Source organism: Papilio polytes, unplaced genomic scaffold, assembly GCF_000836215.1.
Source record: "Papilio polytes unplaced genomic scaffold, Ppol_1.0 DF821511.1, whole genome shotgun sequence".
In the NCBI taxonomy this organism is placed as follows: domain Eukaryota; kingdom Metazoa; phylum Arthropoda; class Insecta; order Lepidoptera; family Papilionidae; genus Papilio; species Papilio polytes.
Window position 1 is genome coordinate 2,219,568 of NW_013527693.1, and position 22,922 is coordinate 2,242,489.

The 22,922-nt window shown below is 31.8% G+C and overlaps 1 protein-coding gene and 1 non-coding gene across 2 annotated transcripts; both read left to right on the forward strand.

The window, feature by feature from the left end:
- Positions 1-20,765: 20,765 nt before the first annotated feature.
- Trnaq-cug lies at positions 20,766-20,837 on the forward strand. The gene has a single exon. It is a non-coding gene; the product is annotated as a tRNA-Gln (tRNA).
- A 261-nt stretch (positions 20,838-21,098) lies between these two features.
- Positions 21,099-22,748, forward strand: LOC106108583 (intraflagellar transport protein 22 homolog). Its single transcript, XM_013289804.1, has 4 exons — positions 21,099-21,295; positions 22,042-22,217; positions 22,320-22,522; positions 22,618-22,748. The coding sequence occupies exons 1-4, from the start codon at positions 21,251-21,253 to the stop codon at positions 22,740-22,742; spliced, it is 549 nt and encodes a 182-aa protein (XP_013145258.1). The 5' UTR covers positions 21,099-21,250; the 3' UTR covers positions 22,743-22,748.
- Positions 22,749-22,922: the final 174 nt, after the last annotated feature.

The window sequence follows — 22,922 nt, forward strand, 5'->3', positions numbered from 1 at the left end:
ATCATTTTACGTAATGAAGAAAATATTAGGACAGGTTCCCATTCCTGTAACACAATGTTTTTGTTAGAAATGTGATATTTGATTGTGTGTACTTTTGTAGTAAAAGAAGAAAAGATTAGGAGAAAGTGAGTGAGGTGTCCGATAGTTAAGAGGATAGCAGAAGGGAAGTAAAACTGGAAGTGGCTCTATCGACAAGATTGCCATAGTTCTTAGGTTTCAAAAAGAACCTTCTTTCAATTCATTATGAATCGTCAAACTAAATTGGATTGGTAAACGATAACTTTTGTGACGGGAAAGACAATAAATTTGCAAGTTACTATAAAATGAACAGTTACAAGCTATTAAAGATTTTTTACTCTTACTGGCTATGATGGCGTTATTGTCAGAAAAAGTCTGCTTGATTTAGACGTACTAGCGTGGTATGTGTGACATCCAGTGGCGTGCCTTATTGAAATGCATGTGTTATCGCGCCGGAGTCATCTCGTTCGTTAGGGCCGGGGCCGGCGCAGAGTATTGAACCCTAGACGTTAGACCAGCCATTTGCTACGTACATTTGGTGCATCAATAAACTTTTAATTAAATGAGCAACTGTGTTGACGCCTTATTGAACATTAACAAGGGATTGATGATTAAAATGAGGAAAGTATTACAAATTTTGTAGACGATAACGAGATGGCTAACCTGAAGAGATACAACAGGAAAGAATAGAATAAGCTGCTGAAATATGAGGCACGTTATAATCTTAATTCAAACAATAAGCAGTGGGACTAATTTAGTTATTAATAGAGAATAACTGTTAGTAGAAATGTATGTTCCTGTTCAAAGGTTAGAAGGACATCTGCTGGAATGGAATGCCGTGGGAATGCTACAGTTAGTCACATATTGTTTGCTGGCGATGTGCTACTTGCATTCACATGTGAAGCGGGTCAGCTTCACTATATTAGCAACGTACTCACAATTACTAAACAATCGACCAATTGCTTTACCATGTTATGTTTGTCATAACTTGACGCTCATGGCTGAATTCCGAAGCGATTTTCAAACACTGCTTCGTAAACGCGGCCTCTAATTTGTCAGGCGTCAAAATTTAATGGAATGTCGTTTTATTTAAGACGTTGTTACATATTTGAGTGTCGTTTTAATGCTTTTCCGTCAGACACTAAGCAGCCAATTTCTTTCTAAAACGAAACTTAGTGATCTCTTAAGTAATGCGTCAGTGAAGCATAATTGTTTGCTTTTTAAAAAAAATCACATTCGTTATACTGGTCGGTACCGGAACTTGATTTTACAATCGTGACAGTTATTGACGGCAGATAACACTAATATAAAAACATACCAATAAATATTATGACGTCACTTAATTGTTGATGATTTATTGCTCGCCATGTTACAAGATTCTAATTAACGTTTCTAATATAAAAGGAAATGTATGCTTAACAACAATAGGAAGGCAAGTTTTTTTGTAACATGTCAAAATGATATATTGCTTCATATGTTTTATGTTCATCATTTGGTTGTCAAAACGGTCACTTACTGCCATTATAAAACGTAATCTAAATTATAATCAAGACCTGTTGCTTAAAAACTGAATGTGTTATGGTCGTTTTGATGTATTGTTTAGATTATATGCTTAACTATCTTTCGCCCGAGATTTCGTCCGCGTGGAATTAAGAAAACAAATTAAGTAGCCTGTGTTAAGTGTAAAATACAACCTCTTTGGCTGACAAGCAGTATGAATACAGTCAAAGAGGTTGCATACTGGCTAGCAAGACGTTTGAGTGGTGTCTTATTCAAAATATAGAAAACAAGAGAAGAAAAAGATACAACAGTCAAGATGTGATCGCAATATAGTTTTTATAAATGATTGTAAATATCTATATCTTTATTCTATACTTCTATACTATTATAATAAAGCGTAAACACACACTTCTTTGTTGCCTAAGATGTCAGCAATCACAGCATACTTTTGAAAAATCCTTTTTTTTTAATATAAAGCCCTATACTTACGTCACGCTTTAGGCTATATGTTTTCACGCCATTAAACTTAGGTGGTAAATATTTTGGATAAAAACCTTAATGCGGGAAAGAGACCATAAGTTGCTGCCAACATCAGGGAAGCTAAATGTTGCTTCCTTGATGTTGGCAGCAAGGTTTGCCATGTCATGTCATTTTAACATTTGCTATTAATAATTTGACAGTTGTAAACAATAAATTAAAATGACATAATTTCATGCGGATGAAGCCACACGGGAACAGATAGTATTTAAATAAAGATGTTTAGTTGGAATAAAAGTTTTGTTTTGTATTTTTGGCTGCCGCGCAGTCGGTAACAAGTAAGTATATAACAATAGCCTGCTAGTTAGTTATCGTTTAAGTATGTAAAATAATAAGTCGAAGATAATAAACATGGTATAAAGTAATTTATACTTCTGTTTTAAGTATCTTCTTAAACTTGGCGAACAAGTTTAGTACATTAGTCGTAACTAACATGGTGTAATTTGCAAAATGTATACTTGCTTGCAATAAAAGGTGGTCAGTAACGACCACTTTCAATGTATTACAGGAAAAATCCTTTTTTCTTCTGCTAAAAACGTGAGAAAGGATGATTTCATGCTCGTAATTATTAAGTTACCAGATAGAAAAAACTAATTGTACTCTGATAGCCTATTTAAATGCTAAAAATTAATTTCTGAGAGCGCTTTGACATTTACAAATAGAATACACTCAATCGGTAACTCTAACCATAACTTTCCCAGATCGGTTCTGATTATGTTACTCAAGTAAGCAACGTCACGTATTTGCAAATATGGAAAATAGTCATAAATTACGCTAAACAATGTCATCATTGTGGAATTCTCAAACAAAGCTAAAAAGCCTCCATACTTAAATTAGGGTTTATCATAAAACTCCACAAGCAGTTATTGTATATATTTTTATCGGTATCTGATCGCGATAGGTAACCTTTAGGATCATAATGACCTAGATATAGTGCTGTTTTATCGACATGGCTGCCATAACATTCTAAAATATATGAACATAAAAATTATTATCGGGAAAGGCTATGCCAGGTTATTACCGACACCTACATAGATAGAGGCCGATCATAAAAGTCGTTCGTGTTAAAACACTACTTTTATCAAAGAAAAATATTAACTTTTTTTTATTTAAACATATTAGAATTTAATGTTACTGAAGTACGAATGACTTTAAGTATCCACTAATTCCTATTTATTATCGACATACTTAAAGATATTTATGTAAATACTTAGACATCTGTATTGTTTATTAATTTTCCAGATATAAACCAAAATCGAATCAATAAACATTATTACTCTTATTCCCTGACGTTTCAGACACGAACATACCTAACACTTGGTACCTTCTCGTGTGGACTGTGACGTCATAACACTATGTTGTCATTATATGTTCAATGACATTTGGATTCCCTCCATCATTGCCGACTGTACTGTCAACGCATCATTACGTGGCGATTGGCGATTTATTTCGTCACGCAATATTGTGTCCGTAAATTGTGCTTTTTGTTTCAGAGGATACAGCGATCAGAGTGTTAAAAACATTAATGCTCTTCGAGTGTTTTTCTATCGGATAGTTGCAAGTTAATTTGTACTTTAGCCGTGGACGTTTTCTATATTCGTTTATTACGTGCTTTATAAGTCAAATATTATAATTGTACATCCTACTCATAAATGCTTATAAGAATTTTTCTGATTTAATTCCATATTAATGTAGTTATTCTCAAGATATTTATTATGAAGAAATCCTACGCCAATGTTTATAGCAATTAATTTCATTTGATTTATGCGTATTTTAAGGAAGACACTTTTCAATTTGTAAAGATATTTGTAATTATTAAATTACAAATATCTTTACAAATAAAAACATATTTGATAAATTGCTTATTAAAGCAATTTATCAAATATGTTTTTATCTTCTTTGTGTATTGCTCATAAATTGCTTTACAAAAAGTCAGTCATGATGTTACGGTATATTTCTCACAAAAGAGATAATGGAATATTTAGTGTTAACGTTACGGCGGGAACTCGACTGAATAAAGTTCGAATTTTCATGCTTTTGTTACATTACTTATCTTTCTTAAACCTTAACAGGCGTTTCTGTCACGATTTTATATTAGTTTCACTTTAAAACACCTTAACAGTTGCCAGTTACATCGCTGTTACATTAAACATTGCAAATGTTAAATTAAATTACCATGTAAATTCTTAAATTGTAAATTCTTAAATTGTAAAAATACCCAATTGATCGAGTTGAATATTTTTAAGTCTAATGCTTAAACTTGCAGTGAAAACTTAGTAAAGAATAAACATAATATTGCATATTCCATTCCTTTTACTAAAGACATATTTATATGTAAGAACCGTACATGTACAGATTAAACCCGTAGTTTCTTCTGCATAATAACATCACAATTATTAATCATACTAATGTTATACATGCGAAAGATTGTATTGATGGATGGTTGTTTGTTAGAGTTTGTAGCCTAAACTGCTGAACGGTTTTCGATGAAATTTGGTATAGATGTAGAGGATAATCTGGAAGAACACATAAGCTACTCACTTTTGTTTAATTACTAGCGGACTTTCTAGTGTGAAATAAATCATTATAATTTTATACCCAAGTTGACTCATCTAAAGATCTATCTAATGTTGGTTACGTATTCTTCTTCTTAATTTCAGTAATATTTAAATTGTAATAACATACAATTACACAGCATAATATCCCAACATGCAACTCTTCCATAGCGCATGCCTTGCGAGTGGTCTATCACGATTCATTAGGCCTATGCACTATGCGTGGTACGTTGCTAATCATTCTAAACACTCGCAAACAAGAATATCTAGTCGTTTATACAAGTTGTTATTTCCTCTGCCATGCAAATACTAAGGCTAACGATCTAAACAAAACCTGTCTTCTATTTAAAGACCGCGTACTCATATAAAGTTATAATTAGTAGTATATTAATAGATTTAAATCCTTGTTAATGATTACTTTTATGACACGTTAGCTATGATATCCAAAAATAAATTTTCTATAAGTTGAAAGTAAATTTAAAGATATTTATTTATGTTATTTTATCTCGAAAACAAAAACCCAATATAACAAATCATTAATTTTAAACGGATAGAAATATTTAAATTTTAAATATTAAAATGAAATTGTCTATCTGAATTTTAATTTAATAGCATCTATTAACCACCTTAATAGACAAATTATTTTACGCTGCCTACCCCTCATCAGTTTGGATGGATATGAACGACGAACATGAACAGGTTTTCTTCACAGCCCAAATCATTACGATACTTGTTTGAAGAGAAACCACAAGAATAAAACAAAGGGAAAAGCGTGAGAAAGGCTTGTTTACGTATAAAGTGTGCATAAACTTGATGTTAGATGATCACCATAAAAATGAAAACAGAATGTTACTTCTTGCGACAATTTTGTTGCGTCTAGAGAACTTACTTTCTTATAGTCTAAAAATCTTATCTAAATCGGTAACGAACGTTCAGACTTTTAAAGAGTTTGTGTATTACTATTTACTAATAACACTTTCCACAACTAGGGAAGTCTTGAAATGTCGAAAATTTACATTTAAAAAATCTCTTTTAAGAAGATCTGTTGAAAAAATCTAAATAAAGGAAAATACTTAATCTGTATTTCTAATTCTTGTGGTTAAGTATGGTAAACTTTGTTTTATAGTACTCAGTATTAATTTATAGTTCAACTTTTTAAAATTCATTATTCATGACATATCCTTTCATATTTGGATAACATTTGATCTACTTAATAGGTGCAGACCACCCGGCCATAATGCCATAATAGGCTTTTATGACCAATAAAAAGTTCGTTAGTAATAATTGAATGCGAGTAAACAAACGCGAAATGAATAACAAATACAAGAAATATGGTTACATGAAAAAATAGTTTATTGGTACACTTATACATATCGTAGTTAAACGTGATAATTTTTTCATTAAAATAAATTATCTATATTCAGCTGAAGATAAGCTTTTTTTAATGCAATAAACTCACTCTTACAAAGGTATACAAAGACTTAAAGATATACTCTTTATGGAACTCAGGGCATAATCGTACGTATACCCCTACATATGTGTAATAATTAAAATTGTTACAGACACTATTATGAACTAATTAATGTATAACTGACACGCACGAATGTCCCCTTGGTGTGAGATTATCTAACTTCTTAAGAAGCAATGTTTGTCTGAATTCTGAATCAGAACATCTTTGACAATTTTGAAAATAGGCGAGACATTCTATTGGTATTTTAAATACTGGTTTAAAAGAAAATGTCATATGCAAAGTCAAGCTTATTGTTTCTTCATTAACTTCGATCAATTGTATAGTTTTAACTTATGATTTAAAAGTACGCATTTCATCATTTTATAGTGTGTTATGTAAATCATAAAAATTCCATAAATTTTATATTCATCCGCATAACAGTCCGGTCGTTAGTGTAACAACGCCATTGATGTCAACACCTACACGCGGTACTGTTACACGACAGCTATTTGCATACATTAATAAGTGTGAAATATTTCAAACCCATTCCCATTGTTATAATTACTTTGCTACAATTTATTATTATCGAGAAGGAACAATAATTTTATTTAGTACACATATGAGATATGACGATAGAGATGTATGGAAGAGCAGCACATATTGTACCGACCCTCCATAAGGGATAAGGGCAAGTTGATGAAGTACACATATGAAATTTAGAAGTAATAGTAAATCGTATTATTTACCCTTTACTGCTGCAGTCCAATGTTTTAAAGTTTTTTTCAATCATGTTGTGGGTTTCCATAACCAAAATAACTTTTACATAAAAAAAATTGCCAATTTTTTCATCGCGTTAAAAAAACATTTACCATATGGTTGTAAAATGATTTTCAAAAAGGGTATCCACTTTTTTCCATTGAAAAAAATGAATTTGGACATCTGTACCAAATCAAAATTTATTTTCATAAAAGTTTGTAATATTATATTTCTTAAGATATCAATATATCTTAATAACAATTTATCTTTTAGTGGTTCGAAGACAAGATGTAATGAGAATGAGTGTTACTAGCGATGCGCACTGAGATTTATTATGGCCATGAAATCAATTGTTTTTTAATTGTATCTGTCAGCATATAAATTGTTGAATTCCAGTTGTAGAAAATATCATTAATTAGCGCATATAATACTGAATTAATGAATTTTAGAAAATTATTTTCAATATCTGGAGAAAATAATATTAAATACTCGTGTTTAGTTTGCAATAAAAAATATTTCGCGTTGACGTCATAACTTGTCAAATAATGATCTGAAAAAAGGTTCAAATTGTTATTTAAACTTATATAAAATTTATTTTTCTATCAACAAATCCAATCGGTAGTTAGTAGAAATGATTACTTTCTCTCATCACTCTTCAATTTCCAACAAAAAAAGCTTTAATGTAAACCGCAAAATGCATTCATCCACCAATTGGCTCGCCATTTCAAGCTGATCGATTCACAATTACAGCACGATATTATTTTACGCTACACTTGAACGCATCTGAAATGAACGGAATAAGCAAGCAGATTGCAATGCTATTATTATCTAAAAATTGTTTTATCAAAATACTATTAGCAGACATAACTATCAAATGTTTAATCACAATGCAATAATTATTTACGAAAATAAGTTTCAACGTTCATTCTTTCATGTGAATAAATAACTACATTTACATTTCTAATTTAACAGTTAACATTGGTGAACAATTTTCAACGATTAAAGAACCGATGTTTAGCAGGATATCAGAGCTATTGAAATTTATGGCGCCCTCTATCGACTCTCCCGCTCTATAAGGCAGGTACAGGCGGTTGTTGACCCAGGAACACCGAGGATCTTAGGTCACTAACTGCGATCCTACCGCTCAATTCGCACGCAACACCCACTAAATACTAGTTTGTTATACAACGATTTTCTAGCATACTATAAACCAGAAAGTTGAAATCTAAATTATATTTTTCAATTCCAAGATAAAATAAAAATAATATATTCTACTACATTTGAATAGTTAAGAAGAAAAATATGAAAGGACAATTCGATTTAACTACAATAGTAAATTTTTAATGAACTTAAATTCAGCGTGCAATCAACACAAGAGCGGTCATTACTGGGCTTGCAGATTGATGAAGTGTGCTTGTGTCGGAAATTTCGTTTAAAGTCTGACGCAGTACTATGTAGTTATAACAATACTCAAACAAGCTTATTTCTTATAAGCTTTATTTGTATGTCCATTTCCATATCTGTATTTCGAAGTTTATTTCACATAATTTAACAAAGTGTTACATATTAAAGCTCTCAACTTATAGTGTGAAGTAACTATAATCTATGTTATTTTTTTAATCAAGATCATCGACTCGAAACGTTTAGCTAATTTTAATAGGTATAAATTCTATATGTGTAAATAGATACATAAATAACTTAATGAGTACAAAATGTTATAGAAACGTGATATTCCGCGCCGCACGCACCACCCAGAGATACCAACATAGATAAAATGTGCAATTCAATTAGATGGACCAGTAGAATAACAGACGATTGAAATTCTCCATACAAGTTTTCAATACGAGCTTGTTACAAAGTGCTTACAGGATAAAGAGTACAGCGAAAGATCGGATGGTAAGTTTATTTCAGTCATAATTGTACATAACCCTATTATAGTAAACTGTAATTATCTATGCTAAAACAAATTGTGATAAACATAAGTAAAAAATTAAGAAAAAAAAGATATAATATTCGCCAACGCCTTAAGTAAAATGGAAAAAGATAGACAGGATTCTTAATAATTCATAAAAAATAATGGTGTTCATATCGCGATAAACGAAACAATAAAATTATACGTTCGCATTATCGTAATTATAGGACTCTGATTAAGTAAAACATTGTGGCACAAACTTGGTAGCGCCATCTGCAATTACGCGCCATCTAGCGGCTACTGCAAATCAAATAATTAGTCTAAAGAGCCTAGCTATCAAGGAATACTTTTATGTTGTGATGTGTTTATTAAAATAGCGTGAGTAATTTCTTTAGTGAAAGCACTTCGCAAAATACAAACTCGGTTTAAACGTTCATTATAACATTCACACCGATGTTAATAATGTTTTAACCCAGGTTTCTAATGAGATTCAGAAGTTTTTTGTTAATTTAGCTATTTATGTTGCAAATTACATGCAATCAAATTACTACCATTAAGAGAGCGATAACAAACTAGTATTGTACAAAAGTTTAAATAGACATTGCAACAAATCTCTGCACATTCTAATGTGATAGAAAAGAACAGTATCTTGCTTACTAACATGTTGGTGGTGAAGCATGAAATGTGTATCGCCGTATTCTAAGTGTGAGCTCCATTAAGTTAATAGATGGACATTACAACTAAGAGATACTGAAAAACAATTAGTTAAAATCACTGACATGGCTCACGTGATCATTATGTTACAAAATTAAACAAGACGACCATTCTAATTGAAAAACCGGTTTTTGTACCTGAGTAACGAATACTGTGTTACGATAGTATACTTAGGGCGTGTCCCACCAAATTGTAAATTGTCTGATAACAATCCAACGTGTAAAATACGTGATGGAAATATCGGATTTTGTTACCTTATCTGACTAACGTAATTTTAAAGCTATCTGTGCTTCTATCAACTAGTGGTGGGACAGGCCCTAAATGTTGTAATTACCTTAAAACTGTTAATTAGCGTAACGTAACTACAATGTACAATTTGTAGTGACCACTTTCTTGTCTGTTCGTATGTCACTTTTATTTACAAGAGCAATACATTTATGTCGCACAGATGATAAATTTCCGAGGCAGGCTGTTGTTATCGATACTGTAAAATTCTACTGCCATAATACATGTAGTTAAACATTTAGTTGTCTCTGTCTCTTTTAAGATGTAGTAAGGGACGGCAATATTGTTGTACTACAGGAGATCCATCGATAGAAAAACAATCTGTTCGGTTAGCACGGGCACGAGCACTAGCGGTGTGTGGGCGATGCGTAAATGATATAGAATTTGACGCCTCCGCCCATCCGCGCTTTTAAACGCAAGTTTTTTTATTGCCCATTTCAAGTTTGGATCGTGGGTTTGGAATTTTATGTTCAGTGTAATGCTTACTAAATATTATACTTATTCATATTTAATATGAAATTTATGATTCAAAAGGTGGTTATGTACGTAAATTATTTTTGAAGATCGAGAGAAGGTTGTTAAAACCGTTTAGGGTAAAATACTGTAGGCATTTAAGAAGGAAAAATGCTCTTTTATCTCCAAAAAGCTTATGGTTTAATTCAAGTTAGTCGCTATTTGTTTATATGGCCTTTTTGCTGAACTGGAACCGATTTGATAATGATTTACTCACAGCGGTGTTTAAACCAATTTCATCAGTCTTTCAGATACCTGGCGATAATCTCACGAACGATTATATTTTAGTAATGCTCACAGTCCTTGAAATGGCCAGTTAATTAAACTGCCATTCAAAATTATTGCTACCTGTCCGCGATATGTCATAAAACACACCGGCGCTCTTGTCAAGTCATTTCTCTTGTTGCATTCCGCTTGTAATTCCTTGTTAATAAATGCGAGATACTGACTCAGCGTTACTATTACAATTTCATTTATAAATTAATGATTTTGAACTCTGAAATCTCAATTTTATTACTCTTTATTTGATCCTATATCCTCTACACCTCTTGTTGTTTGTCTTACCATCTTAATGTCTTAAAATTAAACCGGGAAATAAAAATTTCTGTTTGTCAGTCGGGAAAAAAGAAAGAAACGTATTTATGAGAAAAATATTACATCAACAAATGAACAAACACAAATCTTTACTTTATCAATATACAACTTTAAACTATCGTGGTTTTTACAAATATGTTCGTAAGATACTGGTTTCTTACCACGATTGGATTGTTATAGCTCCCGATATTTCGGCACAGTTGCATGCGCCATATTCACGGGCTGACTGAAGTGATGCGGTAGTGTGGAATTTTTTTTTTATTACTTTATTATTCGTTAATTACTGACATTTCAATTGTTTGTCGTATTTGGTTTTTATCTTATAAGTAGATATAATCTACATGAGATGTAGATGAAACTTCTTATTCTGCAGTAATACCAAACATGTTCTTCAACTTTTTGCAAACTCGCTTTTGTGTGAATTCTTTCTTCAGCTGACTTTTATTCCCTTTAATAAGACTTTAATGGTTTCTAAATATTAGTTAGTGCAAAAATAGCAATGAATACGTCCGTTCGTAAATTGCTTACGACAATTTAATAAACACATCAAGACATAAAAGCTTGAGTTCAGACAAAAAGGCTACTGTGGGCAGCGGGTAGCATGTACTAGCAATTATCCTCCCAGTAGCTTTAGTATGTTCAATAATTGTCGATGCAGACCTCGTACGAAGATGTCTTGAGGCTTAACTTCCCCACTATAATTAAAGTGTTGGGAACGTACAATTTTTATAATCTGTTTATCACGCTAACATCGAATTTATTCAGTTTTTAATAAAACATTAATTATTGTTTATTTAGTTTAGTACACTTTATGAATACAAAATCAGAGATTCTTTGTAACATAGAGTCAATAATTTTTTGTTATACACATGTTCGAATAGGAATTGATATCCCATTTTACTTCCTTTTCACACTGGAAGAATCTTTAATAAAATTACAGTAAATATATCTCCTGGGCGATACTGTGAACTTCTTATTGTCCACTGTAAAAATCACTAGTTATTACCATCTTATAGCAGGCTTGTTATGCTACGTCATAGTGAGTGCTGCAATTATAAAACCCTTGCCCGTTGATAGGATTATTCGGGCAATATTCAGTTACGTTGTTTTTCCGGGGACCCTTTTAAAATCACGCAGAGAAACTACAAGCTAATCTTTTGAGTAAAAATAACATCGTTGGATTCATTTAAATAGCTACGTACATAGAACACCATATTTTTTCATAGCAAAAGCACGTTTAGAATTTTAATATGAAGTAATGCAAGTTTTCTTACTATCTTATGAGAGCGGAACAAGACTATTTATATGTTAATCACGTATATCCACAAGCTTGTCCTGCAAGAATTAATGAGAATAGAAATTGAACTTTTCCGTGTAATGTTAAGGTGCATTTCACGTTAATGAAGGACTGCAATCGTTCATAAGGTTATAAAATAAAAAGTCGATCAACCGGATGGCGTGTTACGCAAGAGTGGATATAAATAAAAAGTGGTTTCCCTTTCGAGCTGATAGGAAGTTCAACAGCCGTCTGGAAACCGGAATGAAGTCACACTGGACATTGGTAACCTTGATATCATCACGAAATATTAAAAATTTTCCATTGTTATTATTAAATTTCAAAATAATTTACGTATCTAAATAATTATTGACAAATTTTACTCATTAGGATAAGCTCAAACCGAAAGACATATGCCCTAATACTCACAATTAACAAACATAAAAAAGATTTGATCTGTTAATGTACAAGGCTACCTATATGGTTTTCCGAGCAATTAATATAAGTTGTACAAAATATTAATAGGCAATATGCAGTTAACATGTAAACCTTGAAGAAAACTCTCCAACTAGACATATTATAGCTTGAATTCGCGATTCAGAAAGACAGTATAGGTGGTTTGTTGACAAAACTGAATAAAAAAAGTAGTATACTAGCAGCGATGTCCGTAGAGTTTCATTTACGACATCTGATAGCCAAGTTTATTGGTCATTGTATTTACGATGCGATACGAGATAGCTCGATACCGATACATAGATGTTTCTTACAATAATCAATTACCGCGCCCGCGCCCGCGCTTGCTACCGCGAACCCTTTTATACGACCGAACAATGTTGCCTCGCTTTTAACCTTAAAAAGTTTAATTAGTGATTTTTTTAATCAAGAAGAACAAAGTTTGTGTTACAAAGAGCGATTGAGTTTATAATATTTATAAGTCCTAAAGCCTTATTAAATTAAATGGAATACTAAATACATTTTCAAATATGTTATCATCTTGTATTTTAGCATAACTTTTTATAAAAATTCTATCTACCTAAAAATATAACAGCATTCTACAACTATGTGGTTGTGGTTGATATTCTATCGTTCTAAGAAAACACATAGAAGATTGTTGAAGATATTTATGTAAATTAACATAAATATGTTTTGAATTATTCAGTAGATTATCTGAAGCAAGAATAGCTTTCTCAAACTAATTTTTTGTTATGATGCTATGACAGATTTACATAATTACAAAATGGCGGCACAAATGTTGTAACTGTTTATGTAGATTATCCTTATCTTTGACACGACTCGAATATTAGTAAAACTATTTATAAAACCCATCATGATGGCACTAAACATGAAGATAATAAAAAGCGTCGTCAGAATTAATTAAATCCAACAGTTTTAACGAAAATTCAATAATATTTTCTGTGTTAGAGTTGAGTGACTTAGGTTATGTTTGTCTTTAAAACTATTTGGTTTTTGATTGCATTTGCATACATTTTCATTTCTCTCTAAAATAATAATATTATCATTTACCAAGAAGATATGCACTTCTCATCTCTGCTGGTTTCTAAAGTGTTTTACTATCTTTTGTATCCATGATCTTCGACTTATATGGTGAACTTATTTTTTTTTTGTCTTACTGAAGACTAAAAGAAATCACCTCATTTGCTCCGTACGTATTTAATTGAATTTATTTTCGTAAAACCTATTTTAATACAGATTTCATGTATTTATAATGGGGAATGTATCAACAGATTATAATTTAGTGAGGCCAGCTCTTCGAATATACAATGCGTACTGTTTATTGCGTTTTTTGCTGACTGATGGTTGAATTAATTGCGTGCGCTTTGTTATAATACTAACCTAACCTTTGGTATATTAAAGACTTAATAAACTAGTAATCAATTAACACTCAATCTTAAAATTGTTTTATTCTTGACGTTTTGTACGTCATAAATTAGTCTTAAAATTTGTTTTCATCGCCCTTAGTACTTTGTATCCAGAAATACCATACTTAGGTATATTATAATCGTGAATGCGAAGTCGTGACTTGCATCGCGAGAGAAATGGCCCATTCGTTTTACAGGGCTTGGAGCGGCCATTGTTACCAAACCTATCCTAACGCCTGGAGGTTGAGCTATTGAGAATTCGATGACCTCCATTGATAGTTGTAAAAGGGTCAAATGTATCGTGACAATGTCTGTTATAAATCTAATAAGCTAGAATTATTTGTCAGGACATATTATAATGCATATAATACATATTATTATAATGCAATGCGTACTATTTAATCAAACAATTGGTTCATTTTTCCAACAAAATGTTGAACAATATCGTTATAAACTAAGCCAAAATCATGTTAATTTTTAACAAAGCAATGAAACTCTTGTGGAGATTTATTATTCGTATAATCACTAATTGCATTTTCTCATAATATGATCTTATAAATCGGGTAAAATAGGTATACTCACATGTAGTTCATGCATCACTATCATCATCACCGCGGGGTATTCTAATAAACGCCTATCGTAAAATCTTATTGTAACATAAAATCCTGTCTTAATAAAGCTCGGTTTCATTCTCATTCCTAACTGAATACGTTCATAGATATTTTTGTTTATCTGTAAACCTCAATAACTTAACGTTTTTTCTTTCAAGAGAAATAAACACAAATATTTTTTGTCTGGTTATTTTGAACTTTTAATAAATGTCATAAACTTCAAACTAACTACAACAAAAAATTACTTATTACCTGATAATGTAACGATAATATTTAGAATGCAAAATGTATTTAACGAACCCGTGCTAATTGAATTGCACAGGATTTTTTAGCAAATTGAAGTGAGAATTGATTGCAAGAAACGTTAATGGCGTCCGTTTTACAACATAACATCTACAGCATAACAATAAGACCATTCAACCTCACCCATTTTTTCTTTTTAATTAAAGATTAACCTTTACGTCTTTCATCGAGTATTATCTCAAACTTTATTTTAGAAAAGAGAATTCAATTGAAAACTCCACGAGCTTCTAATTGTTAATGTGTCATGCATTTTCGAAAAAATACATTCATAACTCGATTTACCGCGCAATTAAAAACAAGATATACTTACAGTAATTTGTAAAAACATCCTCCAAACAACCGTATGTTTCCTGGATTTTACAACGGTCTTGATTTCAGACCGTTAAAGTCTTCGTTTTTTTAGCTTGATCCTTGATCCATCTACACTTTTACAGGTTTACTCGGCTGTTGAACTTCCAGACTGTTAAAGGAAACTGCTTTTTTATATCACTCTTGCGTAACTACCCATCCGGTCAATTACCTTCTTTATTTTTATTACTCGCGGACTAGTCTATGTCCTAAGCATTTTTACTATTAGAAACACTACAAAGGAAAATAGTCTTTACGAAGTGTTGTTACAGTTTAAATTAAGTTTAGTTTTCCTTGTTCATTTATCGTCGTCTTAGTTTTATGCATGTTCATAACATTTTAACGTTCTTGTCACACCTTTGATGGAAATAAAAGTTATGGGCAGCTTAAGCTTGTACATTTAAAATTCTTGTTTGGAAAAATATATGCATTCTGATAACTAAGTACCTGAGTTACTTATCTTGATTATTTTTATGTATTGGAAAATAAATATTAATGAGGAAATATGGAATGGTGGGTTTTCAATTAAATTACTATTTACCAAATTATTTCAGTGACAAATTGAGTTTGAATTCGTTGTACTGAGCAGTTCTAATTTTACAGTTCCTATTAACGCAGCCATTTTGTTAATCGAATAATCCAAAAACAAAAAAGAAGAGAACTTTATTTGTTTCTTTTCCGACCACACACCAATATGAGGAATGAAGATATATTAAACATGAAATATTCATGATCAAGCTTTATTGTAACAATTTATACACTGGTAATATGATAAACTCACCATTCACATATCATAATCGTTCTATTGAAATGGAAAGTACAGTGAGAGGAACAAAAGTGAAACAATTTATACATGTCACTGGAAGATTGTGAATTTCGTCTATTCATTACCACACTAAACCTGTTGAAAATTAACGAATTGTTTACTGAACGAAACAGTTTAAGTTATCATTGCATATAAGCACAACATCTTTCTTCTTACCCTACTCCCGTCCTCCACATAACTCTAACATAAATCTTCTCAGTCATCATTCCCTTCTTGATCATGTTACCTTTCACGCAATCCGTCCATCTCTTTCTAGGTCTACCTCTACTGGTGTACTCTTGTTCAACTTGTAGGCATTTAAAAACAGACGATGTTCACAATCTGTAAGTGACATAAAGCTCGTCGGTGCAGAGGCGTCGAGTCTTATTTCAGTTACACGCCACCCACTCGGCGCCGCGGATATGTTACAACCTAACTAATATTATAAACACGAATGCTTGATTGTATTCTTTTACAACTTAACGACTCAACTAATTTTACATGCACATTGTCTCGTGTCACTCTTTTATTACCTATGGTGTTTATTTTCTTTATAGGTTAATGAACAATGTTTTAAATAGAAAAGCATGCCAGCAGTTTACCTGAGGTACAGAAAGGAGGTATCAAATTAATTGGAGAGTTATCAGCCTATTCACAGATGATACAGGACCGAAGACTTCTGACTGAAATACATCTTTTCAGTAGTTATTAAGCTCCAACAGTATTGCTATAAACCTTGTACAGTCAGCAGACATATTAGGGGCACATGTTACTGATTACTGAACACAGTTTATAGAGTACAAGCAACACAATAAAAGCAATATATTGTTCACAGCAACGCATCGCCGGTATTTATTCAGCCACCGCTTTTGCTCTGATTCATTTACGGCATCAGATAGCCGAGTTTATTGAGCATTGTAGGGGTACAGGCGACCGATACGCGATTAGCCGATATCGATGTATCGATGTACGCTTCGTAAATCAATGCTGATGTGTCGCTGTAGAAGTATTGTATTGCATATTTTATATTTTGTTTTAATTTAAATGTGTAATCTTATTGTATTTCGGAAGTAACATTTTATTATGAGGATTAGGTTGACTGGAGAAATACCAGAAAATAAAATAAGTGAAGGAGAACTTATAGACGAAATGTAAATGTCGAATACACAAAATATGACAAACTTTGGTACTTATTTATTCAACTAAACTTCTTGAAAATTTTGTTATTATATTTGTGCACGTAACTTTCCGAATAAAAGATAATGAATAGCAGTTAATTCGTTTTATTTTAAAAGCACCGTCTATTTATGTTGGTAATAAATGACAGAGAATAGTTCCGGGTTCACTTCGTTGTTAGTGTTTGAACCCACGCGAATTAAGGCTCATGCACACAGGATTTTCTTAGAAATATTTCAAAATTGTTTTTATCGGCTCCAAAACTTGCTTGAAAAATTATATTAAAAAATGGAAAAGGGAGAAAGCTGAAATTAAAATTAAATTAGTCACGTCTTATCTTTAAAGTGACCACACATGAAGTGGAATAAGGTTGAGTAATGATTGGTATGTACATCTTACGTATTTCTTGTTTATTTTTTAATATTCATCACTACAAAAATGACTGCCGACAGATCTTAAAAAAGCTCAGTACGACAGCAATCAGTACTCAAGTGGTGTGACGAAGCGCGACTTGAAACTCATTTATTGTCTGTACCAGCGCCGCGGGATGCTGTGGTAAAAGCCTGTCATTAAACCCTTTTTATTACGCTTCGGTATTACCATTACTTGAGAGTAATTCATTATTACCAACCTCATCAAATGGAGGGTCATTTTCAAACTAGAATCTAACATAACTTACCTACAACCACATTCAGTAATTTTAATCTATGACAATTATATTTTTTGACACCAGTCCAAGCGAAAATAATAGATAATTAAAGTATTTCATTTGTATTAACACTTAAATTGACATTAACTTATGTATAAATGTACAAGCAAAGCATTTATCATTTTGTTAAACATAATTTAATCTTGTTTAAGATAAAATCTACAAATGTGATAATGAATGGCGTATGAAAGAGAAATAAGAAATATAAAAGTTGAATGGAACAAGCGCAGATAATTTGACAAGAACTGCGTTTACCGTCTACTTTCATTGCGGACGGCCATTAATACTAACTGGCAGTCCAATTATGTAGCTTTTGTACATTAAGGAAAATATCGTTTTATTTCCAGCATTTATTTTAATCATAAATGTCAGTTATTTAAATTAAAACATGGCAACTTTAGTAAATATTACGTTTTAAACTGTTATAGAAAACGTTATGTTGAAATGATAATAAAATGTTTTTTGTCAAAAAGCGACTAAACGTCTAAACAATCTTTTACGTATATTATTTTTAAGATCAAACCACAAGTAGTCGATGTAGTTATAACTTCATAGCACTAGACATTACTAGACTCAACCCATCCAGTTTACATAAATAAATCACAAAACAAAGTGAAATACGTTTATATTCTACTAGTATGAGGAATCGTTTCTTAACTATCAGAGTTGTATAAGCATTTAATACTTGACTGTCGTATTGAATTGCCTTGTTGACCGCAATGTGACAAGCCTCATTTGTCCACTTACTTGCATACTTCGTTTTTACTACTCTCAGATTGTTTTATTGTCGACCACAACGATACGTTCCAGTTCTGTTATCTGCTCCCACATATTCCGTACATATGTAATAACATTACTTAAGGTAAGTGTAGGCAATTGATATTTTATGAGTGAATAGCACAAATTAAGTTATACAATAGCTTATTATTAAGCACCAAAAATACTATCAACTAGCTGTTCCAGTGCGGCTTCATCCGCATGAAATCTCAAAATTCAAATGACAATTGCTTTCTTGATGTTGGCAGCAACTTATGGTCTCTTTCCCACATTAGGATTTTTATCCAAAATATTTACCCCTTAGGTTTAATGGCGTGAAAATATATAGCCTAAAGCGTAACGTAAGTTTAGGGCTTTTTATTAAAGAAAGAAATATTCAAAAATATGCTGTGATTGATAACATCTTAGGCAACAAAGAAGTGTGTGTTTACGCTTTATTATAATAGTGTAGATATAGATTACTGGGTCACTAGCGACATTTGGGCATTTTACCTTACATTTCGTAATGATACGAAAATATTACTTTAATCGCCTAAAATGTGAAATGAATTTATTGATTCTTATATCAATGATGGATAATATCGATAAGTAGTTAATTATACACTGACGTAAATTCTTGATACAATATTGCTTCTCTTCATTAAGTTAACAAATGCACTTACGCTTTCATACGACTCGTCTATTGACGTATGAATAATGATGCAGGTATACCGCCGGCTGATGTCAATCAGCGGCCTTGCCCTTGTAGATGCCGACGATTGCATATCAGACCAGTTTCTATTGCTCTGTCACGCTCAATGTAAAACAAGGATGCTAATGAAGTGAACTCTAATCTTATTATAGAAATGCTCGATAATCTAAGATACGACTGACAGTTTGTGAAATCAGCTATAAAGACTTAATTAAGGAGAAACAAACTAGAAGCTTTAATATTTAACAAAAGAATATACAAATAGAAAATTAATTCCAAAGTTACAAATGTATGAATGTAAAACGTATGATTTTTAGGGCCTGTTCCACCACTGGCTGATAGAGGCTCAGATAGCTTAAAAATGACACCACTGTCAGATAAGGGTACAAAATCCTATATTTTCATCACATACGTGTAAAACGTTGGATTGTCATCAGACAAATTGCAAGAATTTAGTAGGACTGACACTAAATCTGTTAAAAACATCGATAGACAAAGTTTTTATAGCATCAGTTTAAAGTAAACGTTGCTCAACTTAAAATTGACTCGAGATCTATTTTAAATAAAAGCCGGTTTAAATTTCAACTCGATTATCATGACCGAAACATTCATCAACATCAAATTATAAGGCTATCAAGTCTTGTGTAATCAAGTGTTCATAATAGAAGAGAAAAATGTTTATCATTTCTTCTATGATTTTTAAATAATTTTGCGGCTTTTTGTAACGGGACGTTTCTTACATCATTACCGTGTCATGAAGAAATTCCTATTGAAAGTTTTTAGGTCTGGTATAAATTACGTTTTTATTCACTTTTGATATTTTAAGTGTCATTGTTTTTTTTTTAATTTAGAGTCCACCAAGTCTGTTTAGAAGATCTATGGCTTGTAATTAAAAGTACGGAAACATTCAAACACTTAAGGTTAATGGTTTTCAAAGCGTAAAATGTTTGAGGTAGATGATCGTAGTAAAAATTTAAAATCTACTCAATATCTTAAACTCATTTTAGATTCCTGGAGGAAATAACTTGAATATCGACGTTTTTGTTCTTTAATTAATAGATCTGTAGCCTGTAGGTAAAAAAATCTATAACCAATTTTGGCTTTACATGTTTAATTCTTGAGCCCTATAAAGAATTTAATGGAACGCCATCTTGTGGCAAACGTCAAATCTATTATGAACCAAATTAAAATTTGAAGGAGTAGTGAACGCTTTTTTTATTACTAAAAATAAAATGTAATTTAGAGGCCGGTATCTTAATAATCAACATTCGAGATTTTAAACTTTTGAATTATGAGTTAATTTTACATCGTGTTCTCTTATAAATTATTGAAAAATTTCATTTAACCTTATCACAGGTCCCATGGTGTAATGGTTAGCACTCTGGACTCTGAATCCAGCGATCCGAGTTCAAATCTCGGTGGGACCTTACTTTTTGTTTTTTTTTTAAATTCAGTTTGGTTTTTTTACATTTTAACTGCACTTAAATTATTTTAAAACAAAATTAAAAACTGCTATTATTACTGTTATGTATAAAAATAAAGATATAAGAGGAATGTGCACAAGGAATTACCACCATATCTTTTATAATTTATCATGTCTTCAATCAATTGATATCAAACCTCTATGTTCCTCTAGTTCTATATCCTAACGTCAAGTTTGTTACTTCAACAGTCAACCGTTACTATGACAACAGTTGTACCTAAAACAAAACATGTTGATGTTACTATTCCCCGTAAAATGTATAATTTTGTGTAACTACTTAGTAATTCTACATTTCATTTGTTTACTTACGCCGCGTTCACTCTTTGTAATAAACAAGTGGTTCAGTGAACTTGTGACATGCATCATAACAAATTAAAGATAATTATGATTGGACCCTGCGAAGTATGTATGCTATTGTACTTTTATTTTTAAAATTAAAGAATCGTTCCCTCTAGTAACTACTCTCTCTCTCTAGTAAGTACTCAGTGTTGTTTCTTCCTTGTAGTACTGTCGAACCAGGTCTTTCAATTTCTTAATATGTTTAATAGGCTTAACTGTTCACTTTTTAGTCTAACATGACTAGAAAAGTAAAGGCCAAATATTGAAACTATATTTAAATATGTAACAGCGTCTTCAATGATAAGTCTAAATGTTGAATACATTGTAAGCGATGCTTACAAAGCAATGTGTTCGAGATTCGATTCAGAATTCCGCTGTAAGACAGTTTAATCCAATGTTTTTCAAGATATCAAATTAAGTACCTTCAATTGCATAACTAGCACATAATCGAATGACTTCATTTATTTCGTAAAGGTAAAAAAGTACTTACTAGCTTACGCCCGTGACTCCGTCAGCGTCGAATTTAAAAAAGTAAGTAGCCTGTGCGTTCTTCCAGACTATCCTCTACAACTATTCCAAATTTTAAAGAGATCCGTTTATCTGTTTAGGCTACATACTCTAACAAACATCTATCTAAACTTTCGCATTTATATTAGTAACATAGTGCCAAAACAATTATAAAATCGTTTGAGTAATATAATAGAAAATGTTTATAATAAGTGTGCTAAGGTCAGAATTCTCGAAACCAATTCTAGTGATTTAACAGTAAGAAATATGGTAATTACAAGGGTCACGTGTTTTTATTGCAGAGTGGAAAAACTTTAATAGCAAACTTTTTATCTGAATCCGTGAATATTGAAGAGGTCGACGTTACAAGGCCGACGCAAGGAGTCAGGATAGTTGAATTTGAACTTTCCAACTTAGTTGTTAACGGCAAAAGTCATAATGTGGACATTGAGCTATGGGATTGCAGTGGTGATCATAGGCAAGTATCAGTAATGTTTTTTTTTTGTTGAATTCTGTCAATATAGCATACTGCACTATCAATTTGTCTGATGTTGTGTGCTTATTTTTTTCTTTTTTAAAGGTTTGAATCATGCTGGCCAGCACTTCGTGCTGGAGTAAATGGTGTTATATTGGTGTGCTCGACGAATACAATTGATTCAGCCGGAAGGGAAGTGGAACTCCTTTACAATTACTTCGTTTCACAACCAAAATTGTCTGCAAAACAGTGCGTCCTGTTTTATAATAACGCTCAAGATCCAGAGGATATGGAGACTTTAAACTTATGTATGATACCACATAATATGTACATTAGAGAAATTGTGTTCTGTGATATAAACTTATGTTTATACTTTTGTACTAACATGTGATATATTTTCCAGCTCCGACTTTTTCCAAAGTGTCGCAGGTCGCTGTGAACATGAAGTCAGGTGGAAATCGTTTAAAAATAGATTTTTCAAACTACATTGTCTCAGTTTTGCAAACACTAAATAAAGATAATCAATAATAGGTACTTCATTTTTATCTACTTAAAAATTCTTACCATCATACATACTCACCAATTATATTTTACATACGATTCAACTGAAAAACATCCATATTTTGTACCTAGAATTGCATAGAAATAGCATAAAAATGTATTTACACTTTTATCATTACCCAATTCTACTACATATGCAATGTACAA